The sequence below is a fragment of the Mauremys mutica genome, chromosome 1 (assembly GCF_020497125.1).
Source record: "Mauremys mutica isolate MM-2020 ecotype Southern chromosome 1, ASM2049712v1, whole genome shotgun sequence".
Lineage (NCBI taxonomy): Eukaryota > Metazoa > Chordata > Testudines > Geoemydidae > Mauremys > Mauremys mutica.
Genome location: NC_059072.1, coordinates 252,947,000 through 252,973,061, shown reverse-complemented (window position 1 = coordinate 252,973,061; position 26,062 = coordinate 252,947,000). Strand labels below are relative to the sequence as shown.

Genomic DNA, 26,062 nt, shown 5'->3' with positions numbered 1-26,062 from the left:
GCTGTCTGGTATTTGAAGGGAATTATGGGATATACCTAAAATGTTCAGAAGCAAAGTAAAGAATTGCTTATATCTTGTTTCATTTGAAGGTTTTAAAATATCTTGAAAATCCTCATATTCCCCATAACATCAAAATATCTAATTTGATAAATGCTATGTTCTTGCCTGCCTCTGGAAGGCAGAATTAGAAGCAAAGTGGAGGTAGTAGAAATACTATTTTCAGTGCAGCACCTGAAGATTTCCATAAAATGCCTGCCACAACCCCAGCAATGTCAGAAAATCTACAGAGAATGCTTATCTTCCTTAAGCTTTCCATTTCCTCTCCCACCCCAAGCAACAGTGGCAGCATGATTGGCCCAATTATGCTGCCATTCACATCTCTAATGTAGCTGTATCCAAGTGAGGAGGGAGATAATGCTGCCTCAAGCAGCATTAAACCTCTACAGTAGTTTGCTACATAAGATAGGATCCTCTTCAATGGGAGGTGACTGCAGGAAGCTACTGCATCTTATATCCACCCCCATGCCTTTGCAGATGGGTACAAATATGCATATGTGGCAACTTTAAATTAAGCTTATCTTTAATAAGTAGTAAGATGTTCTTTCCACACACAGGATTTAAATCTAAACATAGAGTACCCTTTTCATGAAGATTTTTCATACACTTCAATTTTTTTAAATCTTAAATGTGAAGGGATATGTTGTATAAGGGAAAATTTGGTTCTTCTTCAAGGAGTGTCCCTGTGGGTGCTCCACTTTAGATGTCGGCGCCCTGCTCTTGTAATTGGAGATTAGTGATAGCCATCTTGTGCCACTCCAAGTGGTTACATAGTGGAGTGCAGCCAACCATCCTCCAGTTCCTTCTCTACTGCCTTTGGCTTGAGTTGGAGCGACAGCAGTGCCCTCTTTTACCTTTGAGAGCTTAATAGTTTGCAGTTGTTCCCAATAGTGTTAGCTTAGTCGTAGTTAGCTACCCTAGCCTTTTGCCCTTTATGTATTATATTTTATATTTTAGTTTATATATTTTTTTAAACATATATATATTTTTTTCTCCCTTTACCCCCGCCTCTCTGGCGGGTACTCGGCTATTGAATAAAGAAAAAAAGAGAGAAAAATGGGGTTATTCCTGTTCTTTCTCCAAAGGAATTGCTCTCTCAGGCATTCCCGGCTCACCTGCCTTTAAACGCTGCCTGACTTGCAGACTTTCCATACCAGTCTCTGACGGCCATGCTCCATGTGTCAGCTGCCTCGGTGAGGCACACGTTACCGAAAAGTGTCCACACTACAGAAAATTGACTGCCAGGACAAGGAAGGCTAGGGATCTCCAATTAAAGCTCCTGATGATGGAGAAATCCCTCAGACCAGCCTCCAACCCCGAGTCCAGGACTCCTCCTGGTCACCAGCGGCAGCGTCTGACAGGGGATCTACTTCAACAATGGATGTTAAGGAGCCTGCTCCTAGAAAGGCTACCAAAAGGCGGTCAGACTCATCCCCACAATGAGAATCATCTAAAAGAAAGCGATCTCCAAATGAAAAATCTGCCCTGGTACCAATGGCACCAAGAGCGCCAGACCGTGAGGCACTGGGAACATCCATACTGAGATGTCCCGAGGAGCTAAAGACCCTATGTGGGAAAGCTCTAATAGAGGTGCATGCAGTAAAGCCAAACCTCCCAGCTCGGCACCTACGGAGCCCAAGAAAACCTCGGCACCAAGCAGTACAGTGTCACTATCTGCTGTGTACCTATCCAGCACAGCTCCAAGTCATCGGCACCAACAGCTTTGACCCTAATTCCTGGTCAGTGCATGATGCCGTCCCTGGCACCAAGCCTTATGGTTCCGCAGCAATTCATGAGGTATGCAGACCTGATAGTGGCCTCAACACCTGGAATTCCCCTACTCAGTACCAACGGTACCCCAACGAGACCGGGACCAAGCCTGGTAACCACTCCCTGTGGATCAGACCCTCCCTTCTCTAGTGATGAGGAAGAAGAGGATGAGGCAGTAATATACACTCCTCGTGATTCCTTCCCTAAACCTGGACCCTCTCAGCACCAAACATCTACAGACATGCGGGGCTGGTATGGTCAACCATGTGCACTGCTGCCTATCCAACCATGGGCACCCTTCCCATCCAACTGGTCATACTGGGATCCAGGGGCTATGTATAGGGCCCAGAACCTCAGGCCCCTTAACCCACCGAGATCCAAAACAACTCTGTCCCCTTCACCAACTGCCCCAACACCCTCAGAGAGACAAAAGGAAGAGAGAGAAGAGCCCGATGACACACCTGAAGGTGACACCCTGCTACCCACCCACATATCATCTTCATCACAGGACAAAACGATAATGCCACTCCCCCCCACACACTACAGGGGATGATTTCAAATCTTTTCAAGACCTCTTCAAAAGTGTAGCTGAATCTCTGGGCGTTTCGTTAGCTGAGCTACAAGAGACCCAACACAAGCGCACAGACATACTCCAGGCATCCCCAACAGCAAAGATAGCACTGCCAATTAATGATGCCATTATGGACCCTGCAAAAATAATCCGCCACAGCCCCTCCCTGCTGTAAGATGTCTGACAATAAACAATGTGTGCCAGTGAAAGGGGCAGAGTTTCTATTCATCCACGCTGCACCAAACTCGCTGGTGGTGGATGCGGTAAATCCAAGGGGGGAAACCACACTAGTCCAGAACGACACCATATGATAAGGACCGGAAAGGCTAGACCTCTTCGGATGGAAAGCCTACTCCTCTGCCACACTCTACTTCCGTATAGCCAATTATTCAGCCCTTCTGGCAAAATACACACATAATCTATTTACCAAAATTTTGTAATTTATTGAAAGTTTACCTGATGACAAAAGGGAACACTATAAGGCAAACATCTCAGAAGGGTGTCTCGTCGCCAGGACAGCCCTACAGGCCTCTCTTGACTTTGCAGACATGGCAGCACAGTCCATCACTACATCCGTGGTGAAAACACTTAACCCACACTAAGAATCCCTACTCCCATGTGGGACCGCAACCTTGTTCTATGCGGTCTCATGGGAAAACTGTTTGAACGCCTCACAACTTTCTCGCTGTTACTTACCAATTAAGGTTGCTTTCCTCATTGCCATCACGTCAGTAAGACAGGTGGGAGAACTAGGTGCCCTAATGGCACACTCACCTTGTACTACTTGTAATCCTATGACTGCACCCCAAGTTCATACCGAGGGTTGCCTCCCCTTTTCATTTAAATCATCCCACATACTCACCTGGATTTTTCCCAAAGCTGCATACCAACATCAGGGAGGCCTTACTCCACACACTAGACATCTGCAGAGCACTAGCTTTCTACATAGAAAGCACAAAAACATTCAGAAAATCATCTGAACTATTAGTTTCCATAACAGAATGCTCGAAGGGCCAAACCATCTCAAAACAAAGACTATCCAAATGGATATCTGGATGTATCCATTTGTGCTATCAAAACAGCAACCTGCAACCTCTACTGGGATTTTGCACACACCCCATCAGAGCATTATCAACATCTATGGCCTTTCTCAATAATGTACCTGTGATGGGTTCCCCCCAGGATGCCACCTGGAACTGTGGTACAGTGAGCCCCCCTGACCCACCAGCCTGGGCTCCCTCTCACACTGTGAAGCTGTGATAAGTTGCCAAGCTCTCCAAGCTTGTTCTTTCACCAGCACACTCACAGGTAGGGACACACCCAGCTGCAGAACTTTCAGGCTGCTGTGATCAGCTCTGCATGGGGAGTCTACAGCTAAGGAACTGTCCAGCTGCTCAAGAGCACACACCCCTCTGGCAGGTAAACCCAAAATTATACTGCCTTGCGCTGCACAGAAATTGGTACAGTGTAAGCTCATGAAAGTCACCCTCTACATTTGTAATAGATACATAGACAATATTCCTAACTTCAGATACCAAAATGATACATGGATACAAATAGGATAATCATATTCAGTAAATCATAACCTTAACAATGGTTTCTCACATGACCTATCTTGTATTAAAATACATCATAGTTATGCCATAATCATACCATAATAATATATCTATGAAGAATATGGGATGCAGTGTCACAGTACCTATTACTGACATTTGTAAAGCAGCTACCTGGGCATCTGCCCATACTTTCACTAAACACTATGCTCTAGAACAAGAGTCAGCAGCAGATGCTCAGTTTGGACTCAGGGTTATCCAACTCAGTGAACCAATTCCAAAGCCCCTCCCTTCCACTGAGGGGCATTGCTCAACAGTCACCTAAAGTGGAGCACCCTCAGGGACACTCCTCGAAGAAGATGACGACGAGAAGGTTACTCACCTTGTGCAGTAACTGAGGTTCTTCGAGATGGTTGTCCTTGTGGGTGCTCCACTACCCCCCTTCCTCCTCTCTACTTCGGAGTTTCACGCCAATCCTCTGGGGTAGAGAAGGAAGTGGGGGATAGTTGGCTGTGTACTGCTAGGTAACCACTTAGAGCAGCGCAAGACGGCTGCGGCGTGTGCGCAGCCAACTGTGCACTGCTACTACAAATCTCCAATTAGAAGTTCAGGGCACCAAGACACTTAAAGTGGAGAACCCACAGGAACACCCATCTCGAAAACCTCAGTTGCTGTACAAGGTGAGTAACCTTCTCTTTCTGAATTATTGTGTAATAAAATTGTGATTATGTCATGAAGATTTAGTCCATTCTTTCATCTTGCAAGTATGAAGCAATAACTTATTTAACATTTATCTTGCGGAGTCACCTAAGCCTTTAGTAAGGGTAGGTCTCATGTGCTAGCCAGAGTACAAACGTAGTACAACGATAGTACTTGCACTGTAGAACTTACTAATATGCACTCTATATTTAAACTTAACAGGAAATATGAAGAAGCATTAGAATATCATCGTCAGGCCCTAGTATTGATTCCTCAGAATGCTTCCACATACTCTGCTATTGGATACATACACAGTCTAATGGGCAATTTTGAAAGTGCAATTGACTATTTTCATACGGTATGTATAAGATTTAAATGAGAGAGGTGCTGGTCACAGCTGCATAAGTAGAGTTACATTTTATTTGTGTACTTAAAACAAATTCATTGCCTTATGTGTGAAAAGTACAATGTATCCTTCCCAAACTTACAGCACTTACTCTTTTGAATAGAGAATAAATGTTCTGAGCATTTACAAGTAAAACCTGTTAATTAAATTAAAATAATTTTAAAAGGATCCCTTAAGAAATGTAGTATGTGTCAGTCCTTTGTATCCCAGATTATCCTAATAAGTGAACGACATTGACTCTTCAGATTTACCAGATAGTTAAAATTCATTGAAATATGGTATAATTTATGTTTCAAGAAATTAGGTTCTAAATTAGCTACCGCTTCCCTGTAGTGACACTGAGGGGGAAAAAAATATGAAAAACCGGTGTATTTAAAAATCAGTCTAATCTAGTCTGTGGCCACAAACACTAAAGTACCGTAAATATAATTATATGATTATAATATATCACTGCAGGGCAGAATGAAGGTTCTTTGAGTGTAAGGGTTCCACACCTTAACATGATTGGATTTCTTCTAAGTATAACCTTAACACTGAATTTTCTGAGTTTTTGTAATGCTTGGTTTGGAGATAACATTCCTGCAATGCTTTTTTACCCCTAAATTAAACTCAACTTCAACTCACATTAATATATTTTTAGTTTGAGTCTATATATTCCAATTTAGCTGTACAAACAAACAATAAACTTGCTCAAAGATTCTTAGTATAGAAGCTGTAAGTATTATATCTTATTAATTCATCTTCCTTCATGGAGGAGGAAAGGTTGCACTGCTGTTTGGTGGACAAATTTTAGTACTGGAACAAAGGTGGGTTTAGTGTACCTAGTTTTAGTTTTGTTAATCATAGAAGATTAGAGTTGGAAGAGACTTCAGGGGGTCATCCAATCCAACCCCCTGCTCAAAGCAGGACCAACCCCAACTAAATCATCCCAGACAGGGCTTTGTTAAGCCGGGCCTTAAAAACCTCTAAGGATAGAGATTCCACCAGCTCTCTAGGTAACCCATTCCAGTGCTTCACCACTCTCCTGGTGAAATAGTTTTTCATAATATCCAATCTAGACCTCCCCCACTGCAACTTGAGACCATTGCTCCTTGTTCTGTCATCTGCCACCACTGAGAACAGCCTAGCTCCATCTTCTTTGGAATTCTCCTTCAGGTAGTTGAAGGCTGCTATCAAATCCCCCCTCTTCTTTTCTGCAGATTAAATAAGCCCAGTTCCCTCAGCCTCTCATTGTAAATCATGTGTCCCAGCGCCCTAATAATTTTCATTGCCCTCCGCTGGACTCTCTCCAATTTGTCCATGTCCTTTCTGTAGTGGGGGGGCCCAAAACTGGACTCCAGATGTGGCCTCACCAGTGCTGAATAGAGGGGAATAATCACTTCCCTTGATCTGCTGGCAGTGCTCCTACTAATGCAGCCCAATATGCTGTTAGCCTTCTTGGCAATAAGGGCACACTCTTGACTCATATCCAGTTTCTCATCCATGTAATCCCCAGGTCCTTTTCTGCAGAACTGCCGCTTAGCCAGTTGGTCCCTGGCCTGTAGCAGTGCATAGGATTCTTCCGTCCTAAGTGCAGGACTCTGCACTTGTCCTTGCTGAACCTCATCAGATTTCTTTTAGCCCAATTTGTCTAAGTCACTCCGGACCCTATCCCTACCCTCCAGCATATCTACCTCTCCCCCAAGCTTAGTGTCATCCACGACCTTGCTGAGGGTGCAATCCATCCCATTATCCAGATGTTGAACAAAACTGGCCCCAGGACCAACCCCTGGGGCACTCCGCTTGATACCTGCTGCCAACTAGACATCGAGCTGTTGATCACTACCCGTTGAGCCTGACGATCTAGCCAGCTTTCTATCCACCTTATAGTCCATTAATCCAATCCATACTTTTTTAACTTGCTGGCAAGACTGCTGTGGGAGACCATATCAAAAGCTTTGCAAAAGTCAAGATATATCACGTCCACCGCTTATCCACAAAGCCAGTTATCTCATCATAGAAGGCAGTCAGGTTGGTCAGGCATGACTTGGCCTTGGTGAATCCATGTTGACTGTTTCTGATCACCTTCCTCTCCTCCAAGTGCTTCAAAATGGATTCCTTGAGGACCTTCCTCATGATTTTTCTGGGGACTGAAGTGAGGCTGACCAGTCTGTAGTTCCCCGGATTCTCCTTCTTCCCTTTTTCAAAGTTGTGCACTATATGTGCCTTTTTCCAATCGTCCAGGACCTCCCTTGATCATGAGTTTTGAAAGATAATGGCCAATGGGTCTGCACTCTTAAGTTTTTGTCATTTAAAGAGGTAGCAGTATTTTTTGTTCGTTTGTTGGAAGGGTAGTCTCATTTTATAGTGAAGACTGTGTTCTTCTATCATAACAATCTGCAGCAGCAACTAAAGTAAACATAAAAATGAAGAGAAAAAACTATGACGTTATTACGATGCTATGATGTTGCAACTATCTGTTTCTCCTATTGAATATTCTGTACTCTGTTTTTTACAGGCCCTTGGTCTTAGGAGGGATGACACATTTTCAGTCACCATGCTTGGACATTGCATAGAAATGTATATTGGTGATTCTGAAGCTTACATTGGTAAGTATCAGAGGGGTAGCCGTGTTAGTCTGGATCTGTAAAAAGCGACAGAGTCCTGTGGCACCTTTATAGACTAACAGAAGTATTGGAGCGTAAGCTTTCGTGGGTGAATACCTACTTTGTCAGACGCATGTGACACCCACGAAAGCTTATGCTCCAATACTTCTGTTAGTCTATAAGGTGCCACAGGACTCTTTGTCACTTTTTACATTGGTAAGTATATCATTTGTCGCGATATGTAGTAAAATTATGAATAGTAAAAAAAACCCAAAAAACTCTTTAATGTGTATCACATAAAAGATCCTCTAATGTTACATGTACAATAGAAACCCATCAGAAAAAAAAATTGTTAGCTAGCTACTGAATCTAGAGAAAGTTCATTAAATTCAGTGGGAAGAGTCTTATGTTAAGATCAGAAAGGAAAAAATATAAATCTGGGACAAGATTATTTTTTTCACATGGAGGACATTAAAGACCATTCCATCATGGAGGAGATGTATACTCCAGTATTAACTGGTTGAATCTTGGCACTGTCTGGAGAAACTAGTTATTGATACCATAAATAATGGCTGCTAGGGCAGTTTATTTTAGCATCTATTTTTAATAATCATTCATAGCACCCCCAATATACATGTCACCATACAAAATGCTTGAAGTCAAAGACAAAACACAGGATGATTCAGGTAAAGAAACAAGTATGGACAAAGTAAGAAGGAAGGAAGTCTAATGTTAAAGAGTTTGGGAGACTTGGCAGTTTTTTAAACAAACATTATTAAGGGCACAAGAGCAAACTATCCTAATGCGTAGAAAAGATAGTAAGTATTATAAGGGACCACCTTGGCTTAACCAGAAGTTCTTCTTTGAGTGCTTGTTCATGTCCATTCCAATCAGGTGTGTGCACGTGCACATGCATAGTAGCCGGAAGATTTTTCCCATAGCAGCCTCTATTGGGTCGGCATGGGTGCCCCCTGGAGTCGTGCCTTCATGGTGCTCAATATAGAGCCCTGCTGACACACCACCCCCTCAGTTCCTTCTTACCACCAGTGACGGTTAGCTGGAACATCCCATAGTCCTTGCCCAGCAAGTGCCTTTATCTCCGTTAGTTATATGGTAGTTAGAGTTAGTTGGGGGTTCCCCCCCACACTTTTGACTCCCCGGAACTGGGGTATGCTGCAGTCCCTAGGTTTCAAAACGTATGAGGTCTGCGTTAAGCACATGCCAAAGAGTGACACCCACGCTTCTTGTCTAAGGTGCCTAGGGGAAGGTCACCAAAAGGACAGGTGTAGGATCTGCTGCAAGTTCCAGAACTATTAAAGAAAGGGAACAGTGACATATGGTTCTTCTAATGGAGGCAGCTCTTTGCCCCCACTCAGACCTTGGGTTGGGGGACCTTGCACCCAGCATGTCCTCGTTGGCGCGGAGTGCCCTGGCACTGTCATCCTGGAAACCGGTGCCAAAAAAGGACTATTCCCAAGACGCTTAGCACCGGCACAGCTCCTGCCATGGCCAATCAACCAGGCACCAGTCTCAGTTGCCGGTGCCTCAGAAGAAGAAGAAGCAGAGAGGGAGTGTTTGCCCCCGGCTAAGTCTAAGGAGCCAATGGCTGTGAGACCCCAGTCGGGCCACAGCACCAGGTCCCCGGGCAGGGCCGCGTCAGCTCCTGCCCAGGCGAGGTAGTTATGTCCAGTCCCACCGCGATTGCCAGACCCTACTGGCCAGCAACTGCCAAGCAACTTCCCTCAACACTGGAGAATTTCGAGGCAGCTCAAGACTTGCTGCGTCTCATGGTGCTGTTCTCGCCCCCTAGCACAGAGGTGGCTCCAGCCCCATTTGCACCACCGCAACCCCAGGTGCAATGAAGAGGGAAGCTGGCGATGATGTCCTGGTGCTCTCCTTCTTCACGGCACCCTCTGGCACCAACACCTCCAAAGAGAGAACCCAGTTGGTCCCCGAGCTCCCAGCACTGCCATTATTTGGGGCTTCCTCCTTGTCATCGCTGGACGAGGCACTGGCTGGTACTGCTGTAGCCCCAGTGCTCGAGGACAATTGGATGTTGCAGCAGTTGCTGCGCCAGGTTGCCCAGCGTCAGGCCATCAAGGCAGAGGAGGCAGTAGAGGACTCCAATCCCATGGTGGATAGCCTCACGCCCTCTGGACCTTCCCGTATTGTGCTACCACTCAAAAACTATCACAGACACCAACAAAACCCTGTGGCAGACCCCATCCCCATTGCCACCCACTGCCAAGTGCAATGAACAGTGATGTTTTGTGCCCTCTAACAGTTATGAACATCTTTATTCCCACCCGCAACCTGATTCCCTTTTTGTGGACACTGCTAACCTGCACACAGTTTTCAAGGCCACTCCTCCAAAAACAGAGAGGCTAAAAAAAAGGCGACCTTTTCAGGGGGAAGATCTATTCCATGGGTGGATTTCAGCTCTGTATTTCCAATCAACAGGCCATTGTCAGTCTGTACTCTTTTAATACCGCTACTTCAATGGCAAAATTTGTGGAGCTGCTCCCCCTACACTCCCATGTGGCGTTTTCAGCCTTGGTTGAGGAGGGCAAGCTAATCTCCTGAGCTTCCCTCCAGGTTGCACTGGACAGTGCTGATGCAGCTATGAGAGTCATGGCTACAGGGGTGGCCATGAGAAGGGGCTCCTGGCTCCAGGTCCTGTACGAAGTCCAGCAAACCATACAGGACTCTGTTTTGAGGGTGTGACTCTGTTTTAGGAGAAGACAGATAAAAGACTATATAGCCTAAAAGACTCTAGAGCCACCCTCAAATCCTTGGGCCTACACACTCCCACCACACAGCGGAAGCCTTTCAGGCCTCAACCTCCTCTGCGGGTCTACCAACAGGAGGAATAGGAATGGCAGAAAGAGGCCACACTTGTCTTCAGGCCAAGGTTCTGGCCAACCCAAACCACCTTCTGGCCCCAAACCGGCTTTTTGAAGGTGCGGTTGAGGACAGCGCACCAGAAAAAAAAAGGGATCTACCCCACCCTACCTTTTCCTCCTGACTGTCCCCTTTCTGCTGTGCATGGTCCCATATCACTTCGGACCGCTGGGTGTTCTGCACGGTAGAGAGGGGATACTCCAATCTAACTCTGTGCCCTCCCGCCCTTCCACCTCCCTTCCCCATCCCTCTTCAGGGACCCCACTCACAAGTTACTCCTTATACAGGAGGTGCAGTCACTCCTTTTGCTAGGAGCAGTGGAAGAGGTTCCTCTGGAGCAGAAGGGCAGGGCTTCTTTTCCTCTAAGGAAAAAGGGCGGCCTCAGACCCGTACTAGACCTGTGAGAACTCAACAAATTTGTGAAGAAGCTCAAGTTCTGCATGGTCTCTTGGCCTCCATCATCCCTTCATTGGATCCAGGAGACTGGTATGTCACCCTCGACTTGAAAGATGCATACTTTCACATAGCAATAACTCTGTCCCACAGAAAATACCTCAGGTTTGTGGAAAACAACACCCACTACCAGTTCACAGTCCTCCTGTTTGGCCTGTCAGTGACGCCTTATGTTTTTACCAAGTTCATGGCAGTCGTGGCTGCGTTCCTGCACAGACGGCAGATACAAGTGTTCCCATACTTTGAAGACTGGTGATGTTCGAAGAACTGTGCCTTCTTCTGAACATGGGGAAATCAACGCTGTCCCCGGTTCAGAGTGTAGAATTTATAGGGGAAGTACTAGACTCGACACAAGCCAGGGAGTGCCTCCCGGAAGCAAGGTTTTGGTCCCTCGGCGACATTATACGAGGTCTCAGGCAGTTCCCCACCACCACAGCAAGTAATTGCCTGAAACTCCTGGGACACATGGCGGCTTATACCTATGTAGTACAGCATGCCAGACTCAGACTTCGACCTCTTCAATCATGGCTAGCGTTAGTGTATTGGCCAGTCCGGAACAGCTTGGACAGGATCATAACCCTGCCTCGCATGGTACTCTACTCCCATCTGTGGTGGCTTGATGCACAGACAGTATGTGCAGGGGTCCCCTTCACCAGCCCTCAGTCGTCCCTCTCGCTAGTGACCGATGCATCAGCTCTGGGCTGGGGAGCACATTTGGGAGACTCAAGGCCTCTGGTCTCAGGCGGAACTCAGTTTCCACATCAGTGTCGGAGAGCTGAGAGAAGTACGCCTTGCATGCCAGACTTTCCGAGATCACTTGCTAGGGAGATGTGTATCAGGTATGACAGACAACACCACGGCGATGTTCTATATCAATAAACGGGGGTGAATGATCCTCTCTGTGCCAGAAAGCCCTCATGTTGTGGGACTTCTGTGTAGAGCACTCAGTACATCTGCAAGCATCATATGTCCCCGGAGTACAGAACGAGTTGGTGGAATATCTCAGCAGGTCGTTCCACAGCCATGAGTGGTCCCTTCACCCGGATGTGGCAACCTTAATCTTCCATCAGTGAGGCTTTCCCCAGATAGACTTGTTTGCCACACGACACAATGGGAAGTGCCAGCAGTTTTGCTCCTTCCTGAATCACAGCCGGGCTCCATCACGGACGTATTCCTCCTCCCATGGGGAGGCCATCTCCTATACACATTTCCACCTATCCCTCTTGTTCACAAGGTGCTCTTCAAGATATGGAAGGAACAAGCTTCAGTGCTATTGATAGCTCCAGCCTGGCCCCGCCAGCACTGGTACACATCGCTCCTGGAAACGTCCGTGGAAACTCCAGTCACCTTGCCGCTCTTCCCAGACTCACCAACTCAGGTTCACGGCTGTCTCCAACACCCGAACCTCAAGTCACTGCACCTCACGGCGTGGAAGCTCCATGGCTGAACCTGATGGAGGTGTCTTGCTCAGATCAGGTTAGACAAGTCCTCCTTGGCAGTAGGAAACACTCCACGAGAGCCACTTACCTTGCCAAGTGGAAGAGATTTTCAGTCTGGTCAGCGCAGCACCATTCGTTCCCAATGCTTGCCTCTGTGCCATTTATATTAGAATATTTTCTTCATCTCAAGCAGCAAGGGCTGTCCATGTCGTCAATAAGGTTTCATGTGGCCAACATCTCTGCCTTCCACCTAGGTGCAGAGGGCCACTCAGTCTTTGCTAACCTTAGGGTCAGCTGCTTCCTTAAAGGTACCCACATGTCCGACAGCCTGTCCAAGCTTGGGACCTCAATTTGGTCCTTTCCAGACTCATGGCCCTTTGAACCTTTGGTGACGTGCTTCCTGCTCTATCTCTCATACAAGGTAGCTTTTCTGGTAGCAGTAACCTTCAGCCAGGAGGGTGTCTGAGCTCAAGGCACTGACATCAGAGCCCCCTTACACAGTGCTCTGTAAGGACAAGGTTCAGCTCAGGCTTCACCCGGCCTTCCTCCCAAAGGCTGTCTCCCGGTTTCACATTAACCAGGACATCCTCCTCCCAGTATTCTATCCTAAGCTGCACTCCAGCGGCTGGGAGCAAGGGCTTCACTCATTGGATGTCCACAGAGCGCTAGCCTTCTATATCGAGAGAACGAAGCCTTTCTGAAAATCTGTCCAGTTATTCGTGGCAGTGGCGGACAGAATGAAAAGTCTTTCTGTCTCCTCTCTACATATCTCGTCATGGATCACGTCCTACAGCCGTGAGTGCTACAGCCTGGCAAAGGAGCCTCTCCTTCGATCACTGCACACTCTACCAGGGCCCAGGCCTCTTCAATGGCATTCCAGGTGCAGGTTCCCACCCAGGAAATCTGCAGCGCAGCGACATTGTCCTCCATTCACACTTTCACCACACACTATGTGATCACTGAGCAGGCCAGAGATGATGCGGCCTTTGGAAGAGCAATGCTCCAGTAAGTAGACAACTCCGACCCCACCTTCTGAACTTGGGCTTGTGAATCACCTGATTGGAATGGACATGAACAAGCACTCGAAGAAAAAACAGTTATTCACCTTCTCATAACTGTTGTTCTTCGGGATGTGTTGTTCATGTCCATTCCAATACCTACCTTCCTACCCTTCTGTTGGAGTAGCCGGCAAGAAGGAACTGATGGGGTGGTGGGTCAGTAGGGCTCTATATTGAGTGCCAGGAAGGCGCAATGCCTGGGTGCCCAGGCCTACTCGAAAGAGGCTGCTATGGGAAAATCTTCCAGGTACCGCGCACGTGTGCGTGCACACACCTGATTGAAATGGATATGAACAACATATCTCAAAGAACAACCGTTAATGAGAAGGTGAGTAACCGTTTTATCTTCAATGGCCTGAAACGCAGTGTCATACAAAAAGTGGAAACCAGGTCAAATTACAAAGGAAGAATGCAACTCACCGCCACCCCCACACACAATATTAGAAAGGCCAAGGCACAAATGAGATTGAACTAGGTAGGAACATAATGGGTAAAAAGAAAACATTTTATGGTACTTTAGAAGCAAGAGGAAGATCAAGGACAGGGTAGGCCCATTACTTAATCAGGAGGGAAAGACAATAACAGAAAACTCAACAATGGCCAAAATGTTAAATAACATTTTTGTTTCAGTTTTCACCAAAAAAGTTAGCAGTGATTGGATGACTAACATAGTGAACATCAGTGTAAATGGGGTAGGATCTGATGATAAAATAGGAAAAGAATAAGTTAAGAATTACTTAGACAAGTTAGATGTCTTAAGTTGACAGGGCCTGACTAAATCCATCCTAGAATACGTAAGGAACTGGCTGAAGAGATCTCCAAGCTATTAACGATTATCTTTGAGAACTTGTGGAGGACAGGAGATATACCCGAGGACTGGAAAAGGGGCAAATATTGTACCTATCTATAAAAAAGGAATAAGGACAAGCTAGGGAATTTATAGTCCAGTCAGCTTAACTTTGATACTCTGAAAGATAATGCAGCAAATAATCAAATCCGTTTGTAAGAAACTAGAAGATACTTATCACCTTATTAACAGTCAACATGAGTTTGTCAAACATATCATGTCAAACCTCATCTCTGAGAGGGTAACAAGCCTTGTGGATGGGGAAAGCAGTAGATGTGATATATCTCAACTTTAGTAAGGCTTTTTATGCAGTCTCTTGTGACCTCAAAAAATAAACTAGAGAAATATAGCCTAGATGAACCTACTATAAATTGGGGGCACAAATGACTGAAAAACGTAATCAGAGTAGTTATCAGTGGCGTACAATCAAATTGGAAGGGCATATTGAGTGGAGTCCCGCAGGGATCTGTCGTGGGTTCAGTTCTACTCAGGATCTTTAGAAATTATTTGAATAATGGCATAGAGAATACACTTATAAAGTTTGTAGATGATATCAAGCTGGGAGTAGTTGCAAGCACTTTGGAGGAGAGGATTAGAATTCAAAATGATCTTGATGAACTGGAGGAATGGCCTGAAATAAATAGGATGAAATTCAATAGAGACACATGCGAAGTACTACACTTAGGAAGGAATAATCAGTTGCACACATACACAATGGGATCTGACTGCCTGGGAAGGAGTACTGCAGAAAAGTATCTGGTGGTTATAGTGGCTCACAAACTAAATATGAGGTGACAATGTTGCAAAAAAAGCAATCATACTGGGATGTTTTAGCAGGAGTGTTGTAAGCAAGTCACAAGCAGTAATTCTTCCTGTCTGCTCAGCACTGATAAGGCCCCAACTGGAATACTGTGTCCAGTTCTGGGTGCCCCACTTTGGGAAAGATGTGGATAAATTGGAGAAAGTCCAGAGGAGAGCAACAAAAATGATTAAAGGTCTAGAAAACATGACCAACAAGGAAAGATTGAAAAATATGGGTTTCTTTAGTCTGGAGAAGAGAAGACTGAGAGAGGACGTAAGTCTTCAAGTACATAAAAGGTTGTTATAATGAGGAGGGTGATAAATTGTTCTCCTTATCCACTGAGGACAGGACAAGAAGTAATGGGCTTAAATTGCAACATGAGAGATTTAGGTTAGACCTTAGGAAAAACTTAAGAACATAAGAATGGCCATACTGGGTCAGACCAAAGGTCCATCCAGTCCAGTATCCTGTCTACTGACAGTGGCCAATGCCAGGTGCCCCAGAGGGAGTGAACCTAACAGGTAATGATCAAGTGATCTCTCTCCTGCCATCCAGCTCCATCCTCTGACAAACAGAGGCTAGGGACACCATTCCCTACCCCTCCTGGCTAATAGCCATTAATAGACTTAGCCTCCATAGGTATAGTCCTAGGCTTCACACCTCCTCAAGCAAGGAGTTCCACAGGTTGACTGTGCTGTGTGAAGAATAACTTCCTTTTATTTGTTTTAAACCTACTGCCCATTAATTTCATTTGGTGGCCCCTAGTTCTTATATTATGGGAACAAGTAAATAACTTTTCCTTATTCACTTTCCACACCATTCATGATTTTATATACCTCTATCATATCCCCCCTTAGTCTCCTCTTTTCCAAGCTGAAAAGTCCTAGCCTCTTTAATCTCTCCTCATATGGGACCCGTTCCAAACCCCTAATCATTTTAGTTGCCCTTCTCTGAACCTTTTCTAATGCCAGTATATCTTTTCTGAAATGAGGAGACCACATCTGTACGCAGTATTCAAGATGTGGGCGTACCATGGATTTATATAAGGGCAATAAGATATTCTCCGTCTTATTCTCTGTCCCCTTTTTAATGATTCCTAACATCCTGTTTGCTTTTTTGACTGCCGCTGTACACTGCATGGATGTCTTAAGAGAACTATCCACGATGACTCCAAGATCTTTTTCCTGATTAGTTGTAGCTAAATTAGCCCTGATCATATTGTATGTATAGTTGGGGTTATTTTTCCCAGTTGCATTACTTTACATTTATCCACATTAAATTTTATTTGCCATTTTGTTGCCCAATCACTTAGTTTTGTGAGATCTTTTTGAAGTTCTTCACAGTCTGCTTTGGTCTTAACTATCTTGAGCAGTTTAGTATCGTCTGCAAACTTTGCCACCTCACTTTTTAACCTCTTTGCCACCTCACTGTTTACTTCCTAACTTTAAGTGTAGTTAAGCACTGGAACAAATTACCTCAGGAGATTGTCTAGCCCATTCTTAAAAATTACAGATATTGCACAAACATCTGTCAGGGATGGTCTAGATAATACTTTGTCCTGCCTCTGTGCAGAGGACTGAACTATATGACCAATATAGGTTTCTTCAATTCCTACATTTCTGTGATTCTGATTCCTGGAAGAAATGTGTTTAAAGGTGGAATATGGAGAAGATAGAGACCGCTTTAAACTTGAGGTCTTCGTGATTGGAGATACAGAGGGGGATAAGGAGAGAAGACTGGAAAATGTGTTTAGACTGCTTGCTGCTTACTGGGAATGGACCATCTCTAAAGGATGAAGAGAGAGTTCAGTTTCCCTGCTCATTTAATTCTTGGACACTTCAGTCTTTCAGTAGGAGTGTCAGTAATAATGTATTTTTTAATGTCCTGTCCACTAAGAACAGGACTGAGGCTACCGACTCATTTCACCAAACAGCTTTTAGGTGGTAATTTTTTCCTCATTACTGACCAGGAATGTATTTGAACTGATGATCACAGCACACCAGCTTTCTAGTCACTGTCAAGTTTTTTTTGTAAGCATCTAGACAGAGGAGAGTTCTTGGTTGAAAATTACTAAAGTGTAATTGTGTGAAGATAGCAGAGAATAAAAAAAAACGAAAAATACATGTCTTTTTATTAGCAAAACAGTGTTTCTTTAAATAAAAATTGCTTGTCACAGTTTAAAGATGGGGGGATGATCAATATTTAAGAGCAATATTATCTGTAGGAGTTGCTCACAAATGATGCATCAGATAAATGTATGTAGGGAATCCCTGGCTAACACGTCTTTGTGGTAGTGAATGAATATCACACTTGTCCCTTGTAGAAGCAGTAGGGATACATAACCCCCCCCCCCCAAAAAAACCCTTTAAAAATAGGAAGATGATCCCATATGAGGTAATGAAGCCCCCCATGCTGCCAAAGTTTGAGATATTTATGCAGTATGGAAGCATTTTTTCTCACACAGCTTCCTAGTTGCACATATTTTTCTGTTTCACTGGAGTTGTTCATTTCTCCATGGTGAATAATAGAGTTAGTACACCGTGAAGCATGTTAATGAGGCTGAAGCCAATTAAGAAGTAATGTCTGTGTTGTCATTCCAACAAATTGGTTTGGCAGTGTGAAAAGCAATTGAAAATGCATTTCCTCTAAATGTTAGGGCTTATTGCACATATAGTCAGTTGATATATTCTGATGTACTATACAGTTATTTGACTAAAGGCTACAATTGAGCTATATATGGTTAAAACTGACTTAAGCGACTGGACAGGAAATAGTTTAACAGAAAGAGGTCTTCTTGTAAAAGTGAAGCTGAATTGTACTCAATATATTGGGATACCGTGGGTCTTTTTAAGAGAGGAGATTGTGCACTAGAACCAGTAGTAGGCAAAGCATAAAGCTTATAGACTTTCTTATCAGTGGTCTGTGGGTGTATAAGTGGCATGATTATTTGCTGGTAAACTAAGTATTTTATGAGACGTGAAATCTTGGGGATGTTCATATGAACAGTAACTAATAACGTTTCTTTTTAGGAACAGAAATTAAGGACAAATTAAGATGTTATGACTTTGATGTACACACTATGAAGACATTAAAGAACATTATTTCACCTCCCTGGGATTTCAGGGAATTTGATATAGAAAGACAAACGCTGGATGAAAGTGGTATTGTGACACTGGAAACATCAAATCAAAGGAAAACTACAGATACTACTCGTCCATTAGAAGAAACCTTTGAGATTGAAATGAATGAAAGTGATATGATGTTAGAAACATCCATGTCAGACCATAGTTCATGACTAACACTGGTACAGATCTCATTTTGTAAAAGTGTAAAACATTTTGATTTAGCTTTTTTGTTGCTGTGTCATGCATTCAGGAATTTGCTATTTTTTATACAAATCCCAACTACTTCTTTATGCTTAATACCAGAGAAGTAATGTCTACCTTAAGAATGTTAAAAAATATTCATTACCAACAGACTATTTCCAATTTTATTGTTTCTACAAAATAATCTTACATAATGGAGTAAAAGGTGAAATTCATATATTATGTTTTTAAAACTGGTTACTGTACCCTGTGACTGCTCTTAAGACTGTGAAACTTTAAAAATATGTCCTGAAAATGAAGTAATATACAATATTCATTAAATTGAGTAGCCCAGGGCTACTGTAGTATGATTATGGCTTCTAAGTTTTCAACCTATCTCTGAGGAACACTCAAAAATAACTAGGGTTTTGTTGCTAACATAATATTTTATTCTTTTAAGACAGGAATAATTTCAACAGTATCCATTATTTTGTTCAGCCTCTACATGCATTTGTGGAGAGCAATTTTTATCAGCTGAATCTAATTTGCTATATATTAAATTGATGTCAAAGCTTTTTAAGCATGGGTAATGGATATTATGGGTTCTGTTTTGTCCTATTTTTGATAATTGTTTAATCTTGTCATCTGTACTGTACTAGTGGAAGATAAGTGTTAAGCAAAACTGCTTTGGGAAAGCTGATCAGGCAACAAATATGAATGGCACAAATATTCAGAGTATCATAAATATTTTAATAGTTACATCTGATTCAGTTTTTGGAAATCAGTGACATCCTGAGCTGCTATTTTCAAAAGTTAGCTTGATTATAAGCAAGGCAGAATGTGCTGATTATAAGGCTGTAGAAATTCTCTTTACATTTCACTTGGTTATTTTGTCAAGGTAAAGAACTAAATAGTGTGTGTACAGTACTTTAAAAATTTCTAAGTCTGTGGTATTTTATTTTTGAATCCGCTCTGTGCATCACTATTTACAATTAACAACCTTGTGTTTTATGAACAGAAATGATTTCTCCATCCAATAAACTAAGTAGGGCTGTTCTGTGCTCCTGCTTAAAATGGATACTAACCATGTTTTGTATAAACGTCTCCCCTCTCTTCTTCCTTATCCTTACTTGCCTTAAAATTTGTGCATATTTGGGGGGGGAAGGGGAGGGTTAAGTTTAAGTAGTTTAATTCAGGATAGCCTCTAATTTTAACTTATCTGTGTTTTGTTAATTAAGTTCAGCAACCTTGGCTAAATGTTAAGTGTTTGCTAATGTATAGAAGTGAAAATCCGCATGAAGAGAAGAAGAAAAATAGTGTAGCAGTCCAGATGTTTTGAGTACTTCAAAGCTCAGGAACCAGCAACTATGTTACATGTTGTTTTTTCTCAGATAGAAAGGTGATTAATTCACTTTTTAGTCATCAGAATCAAGTAATAGGCCTAAAATTTCATCAGATATTGATTATAAATCTGGTTAACAAGCCACTTTAAACATTATGTTGGAATAAAGTCAATCATTTCTGACACTGCTTTGGTGGGGGGGGGACAATAAAACTACCCGACATATCATATGTTTCATAGTTATCAAAGTAAGATGGGGGGGGGACAAAAAACAAAAAGGAACAAATGCTGGAAGACTATTATTAGTGCTATTAGTTAAATGCTATATATTACTTGATCTTTCCATAGCACTTTGAAAAGTTGAGGATATTGATACTTACCTCCTTGGTAAAGAGCTTTGAGATCTATAGATGAAAAACACTCATCACATATGCTAGATATTTTTACATCTCTGTGCAATAGATAAGCATTTTCCTTTGGTTTTTGGACCTTTTCTCTGTGGGGAGCTTTAGATTTTTGTCCCCTTTCCCCTGTGTTCTTGCTTCTGAAGAGAAATAGTTATTTTATTTCTTTTAAAAACTAAACCTTGAGAGATGCAGTTTTCCCTCATGCTGTTTTTTTTGGTTGTGTCCTCACTGCAAAGTGAAAGGGTGAGTGTAGCATGATAGGCATACCCATGCTAGCTTTTTTAGCTAGTGCTGGTAACAATAGACTGGTGAAGATGTTGTGGCACAAGCTTGTACTTGGGCTATCTGACAGAGTATCGCCAATAATTGTAACTGGGGAAAACTCCCACTCTCAGCAAGGACTGAATCTGGTTGGTCCAGTTGAACAAGGGATGTGGGATGGGAATCCTCTGCATCTCATACCCTCTGAAACTCCTTCCAGGGCATCTTCCTCTCAGAGGGGGATGCTCATATCCTTAGTGCCCCTCTACTGGCAGTTTAAGGAAGGTACAGATTGTTCTTGTTTGGATTGCAGGTGCTATGAATCCTGGCTGTCATGAGGGGAGAATTCCAGAAGTTCACCTGAAATTGGGCTAGGAAATTGGCCTAAAAATGCATTGAAGTGGGGTACCCAGTGGTAAAAAAGAAAACAAAAGAGCCCCTGCTCAGTGGGCATTGGACATGGAAACCACACAGCAGGGGCATCGTATAGAAAAAATAAAAGGTCAAACATCAGGAGAGCCTGTTGCAGGAAGGGTTACTAGCTCCTGTTTCTTTGGTATGTAGGAATTGTGTAACACCTCTCATCAGTTCAGACAGACAGGAAGCTCCTGTTGGTTGGGCATTCTCAAGAAGAGGGCCGTAAGGTCTGGATCTTGCTTTCACCCAATGTGCACATTGCCTCAAACTAGTCAGAATCTTTTCATCTTCAAGATGTGCTACAAGGCCTATCTATTCTACTAGACTCTTGAGGAGGAAGGGTTTTTTTGGGGGGGGAAGGGGATGGGTGGGGTGAAGAAAGGTGGGGATTTTGTGTGTAGTTAATTTTGTTCCGCTGAATGGGTGAGGAGGTTGAAGAGTCTTGTGAAGGTTTTTAATGTACATGTGCCTAGGGCAATGGATAGGCACATCGTATAGAGATTTTTAAAAAAAAATACATTTTTGAGCTTTTTCTTAGGGGGAATTCTTAAGTCAGAAAGGGAGAGTTCATAATCTCATGTTCATATACATGCTTTTAAAAGTGTTTTGTAAAGGAGGCAGTTGAATGTTCAGTTCCTCTCCTATTTTAACACAACTGTCAGCTGAGCTACTGCTCTCCTCCAGCTGCAGGCTGACGTTTCTTCTCAACTGTTTTTTGTTTCGTTTTGTTTTTGTTTTTTTGCCTTCCCTTCAAAATAGCAAGAGCATTTTATATCAAAGCAGCAGAGGCTGCCTTCTCAATAAGAATCTGGGGGACCTGGCTCTGCCAGAAAAGCTGTTGCTGCTGTCATCAACTGTCAATTTGTCTGTGTAGAAACAGAGGTTGGGAATATTTGGTAAAAGTAGGAATCTTATTTTTGTGCAATAAATTAATCATTTTAGAATATGTTATCATAGGTGACTTCTTTATCCCACGTATTGCACTTTGGATGCTATATATCTTGGTGTGTTTTTAACCAAGTTGGTAATCATTGCTGAAGTACAAATTGTGCAAAGTAAAGCCACATTCCAAAAATAGTTAAAATTAATAAATCATTTGTAAGGATTTTTTTTAAAAAATTGAAATACAGTTGCTCTAAAGATTCAGACCTGGCTCCTACTAAGGTGTTTTTTATTTTTTAAGGAAAAAACAAACATCACCATCTATACACACCATCAATCATTCACAATCCCCATTAGCCTTCCCCCCCACACACACACTCCTCTTCAGTACACACACACTCTGCTCACCTCTCATTAGACACGTTTTCTCCCTTATTCAGACACATACCCAGCCACTGTCCCCTAATCCTCTCCCCCCGCACCCTAGCATGCATAAGCAATCAGTGTTTCGCTTTTCTGGGTAAAGGAGACATAAGTGATAAATGTACAGGGATATTATTTTTCTGTTGCTTGCAAGAAACTGAAAAGCAACATTCAAAGGTAAGTTTGATATTTTGGGATGGTTACTGGGTAGTCCTGGAAGAAGACACATTTTAATTTTGGTTAGAGAGCGAGAGTGTGTGTGGTGGGTGTGTGTGTGTGTGTAAACTTTCCTGTTAACAGCTTTGAGATGAAAAGTGTATAGACCGCATTCTGCTGTCAGCCCACCAATCATATGCCCAGTACTGCTTTCTTCATCATCCTCCGCTTTGGTGCTAGCTCCACCTTTTGCATGGAACCAGCAGCTAGGAAGCTGACCATGCTTCCTCTGCTGCTGCACTCCCAGCATAGATCCTGGTCATGATCTCCGAGAGCTCCTCCCACCCACAGTACTGCACCACCTTGGTTTTCAGAATATTCCACTTCACTTCAGCAGAATCTTGAGTCTCACTATCAAGAGTCCAGGTCTCTCTCCAGGTCCCATTCTCCTACTTACAAATGGAGATCTTTGAGAAGAATAGAGCCAGGGATTCAGACATTCGGGCCAGGCATAACTGGGGCCCGGTATCATTCCAGCTTTGTTGCTGACCATACTGGATGGCCTGAGGGATGCTCCAGCACCCAGATCAACATTGTCACTCTCTCTCAAGAGCTGATTCTGTAGGAGAGAGCCTTTGGCTGCTGGTACTGAGAGGCCTGTGACAGTTGGTACCAATCAACCTGTGGACTCTATTACTGGACTTCCCCCCCATGTCAGCACAATAGTCATTCCCGATACTGCAGGACTAACCTTGGGAAGTTTTCCCTTGCCTTCCCTTAATGGATCATCTTAATCACCAGATAAGACACTAGTACCAGAGGCATCCTCTCTGGTACCAGATGATTTTAGGGTATACCGAGAGCTCTCAGGAGATTGGCTGCTTTCATTCATATACAAGTAGAGCTAGTGGAGGAAAATACCCATAAACTGATGTTTTGCACTTGGCTACAGCAGGAAATAACTTCCCATAAATGAGGCCCTCATGCAGCCTACCTATGGCAAGCCCCTTCCTCCATTCCCCCTGTGGCCAAATGAACAGAATGTTTGAGAAGTATTTATTTGCATGCTATGCTGGGCTCACTAGTAGTGGCCATGGTGAATGAGAAGAGTAGTCAAGACTGGGCAACAGCCACCCCCAAGGAAAAAGATGCAAAAAAAACTTGGTGTCTGGGAGAAAGATTAATTCTGTGGTGAGTTTACAGCTCTGCATTGCCTAAATGTGGTTATAATAACTGGAAAGCAATCTCTCAATTTGCAAATAAATTGCTGGAAAGGACTAGGGAGCAGTTTCAGTCCTTTATTGTGGAAGGTTATCTAGTCATCAATCAGCTCCGCAGGCTTCCTTGGATGTGGCGGCTTATGCTGCTGCAGGTATGGCTACAGAAGTGGCTATGTACCATTCATCCTGCAAAATGCCCAATTGTAACAACATGGGAAATTCTGCAATGACAGTAAGTTGCCATGGTGACTTATTGATGTAAATGTTAACGAAGATAAGGGGAGCTAAGAAAATAGCCTATGAAAAGCAGGGCACCCCCAACATTTATGGGATGTGGAAATCCAGATAAGGGAAATGGGCAGTTTGCAGTATTGATTGGGATATTTTGTGGCATATTTTCACAATCATCATTAATTAACACCTCTTCAATAATCTTGCAGCTTTACTGGTTACCCTGAGCCAACCAGTCATGTCAGCTTCTTTCAGCCTTCTTCTAAAGCCTGATATGGCTAAGCTGAAATTTGACAGGCCTCAGGCCTGTAGGTCTTACCTTTATAGTCTTCTCTTACTTATATACATAACACACACCAATAATATATGCTTATCAATCCAATACCCCTATCCTACATATTCCCACCCTTGTACCTACAGTTTAAATCTCTTAATCCCCCATTGATTATTTATGAATTAACCACAATATATAACGATTAAATTATTAAATAAGGTGATTAGGTTGTAATGTTTATCTATACGGGTTATAGGTGTATGTAACACAGAATAAAATGGGCTCCCCAGCATGAATAGGGAGGGAGAATTCATCAGGAAATCCTCCACAGATGACCACCTGTTGAGAGATCCACTGACTCTATGGTGCCCTTGGGGGTGTCAGTATGAAAACATTGATGCTGTGGCTTCTCTGATTGGCTCAGACTTGCTATTGAAGCCAGAAGGAGGCATAGGAAGTTCTCTGAGCAACTAGGTGAATGCCTGGCTGGCTGCTACACTGGATTCTGCCTTCTTGCCTGATTCCTGAGCCCTGCCTTGTCCATGGTACCTGTTTCTTCTTCGAGTGTTCATGTCAATTCCAATCAGGTGTGTGTGAGTGCGTGCGCACGCATGGCAGCCGGAAGATTTTTCCCCTAGCAGTATCCGTCGGGTCTGTCCGGGCACCCATAGAGCCCTACCGACCCGCCGCCCCTTCAGTTCCTTCTTACTACCAGTGGCCGATAGCTGGAACTTCCCCTTGCTCTTGTCGTGACAAGTGCATTTAGCAGTCTGTATATAGTTATTCATTAATTTTTATAGTTAGTGTTAAGTAGTTAGTAGGTACTTAAGGTTAGTTCTTAAGTTTCCTTTGGCGTGGTTTCCCCTCCAGCGCTATCCCAGCACTGGGGCATGCCACTGTCTCCAGGCTTCAAAGCCTGTGAAATCTGCAGCAAGTGTATGCCCAGAAGCAATCCTCTCAGTTCATGTTTGAAGTGTTTGGGGGAGAGCTATCCAAAGGATTGCTGTAGGATCTGCAGGGGAGGTTGCCCCAGGACATTAAAAGATGGGAATCAGCGCCTGAAGAGCCCACTAATGGAAGCTGCACTCTGCCCCCTATCCGACCCCAGGCTGGCAGACCCTGCACCGAATATCTCCTCCTCGGTACAGAGTGCCCTGGCACCATCAGCATGGGGATTAGTGCCAAGTAAAGATAAGGACTCTGCAACGTCCTGGCTCCACTCGCAGTTCACATGCCACAGGCAGGCACCAGTCTCAATCGGCGGTGCCACAGAAGAGGAGGAGACTGGAGAGGGGTCGTTCTCCCCTGGATAGGCCCAAGAAGCTAGCCATCGTGAGACCCAAGTTGGGCCACACTAATTCAGTCCCACTGCCGGTGACAGTCGCGTCGACTCCTGCCCTTGAGGAAGAGCAGTCGAGTCTGGTCCCTTCTTGCTTGCCAAGGCTGAGCTGAGAGCTACGCCTCCCATCGACTCCAGAGGCGTTTGCGGCAGCCCAGGACCTGCTCCATCTCATGGGACCATTCTCCCTGCCTAGATGGGATAGGTTGCTGTCACTAGTTGCTCCCCTGGCACCATCAAGGAGAAAGCCCAAAATGATGTCCTGCCAGTCTCCATCCCCAGTGCACTGCTCCCCAGGACCAGAACAGAGTCAGCAGCATCGTCAGTCCCTGAGCCCTCAGCGCAGACTGTCAGCACCGCGAAGTACCGCTCCTCCGTGGTCCTCCTTTTCGGAGACCATGGCCCATGCAGTGAGAGCCCCTGGCACAGTGGGCCTTTTGGACTCCTTGGGCCTTTCACCAAGGCCAAGGGCGGAGCCAAGGGTTGCATTCCAGGGCAGCGGCGGTGGCCGAGGCCACTTTTGTACCTCCTCCAGGACTGTTGGCATCGGCAAGATCGGGGGTAGCGCCATCACTCCCTGACGCCACCATCCCAACCCCTGCGGCACCAGCGCCGTCTACACCGGCCCCAATGGTATCAGCACTGACGGCCTCAGTCCTGACAA

General features: G+C 44.1%; 1 protein-coding gene across 1 annotated transcript in view; it reads left to right on the top strand.

Annotated features, from left to right (window-relative positions):
* The window catches only part of CDC16 (cell division cycle 16), a 65,829-nt gene extending 46,299 nt beyond the window's left edge, over positions 1-19,530 (top strand). The window contains exons 16-18 of the mRNA XM_045007190.1: positions 4,873-5,008; positions 7,554-7,644; positions 18,171-19,530. Of these exons, the coding sequence (XP_044863125.1) occupies positions 4,873-5,008; positions 7,554-7,644; positions 18,171-18,436 (493 nt within the window). The 3' untranslated portion in view covers positions 18,437-19,530. The remainder of the gene's footprint in view (positions 1-4,872; positions 5,009-7,553; positions 7,645-18,170) is intronic.
* Positions 19,531-26,062: the final 6,532 nt, after the last annotated feature.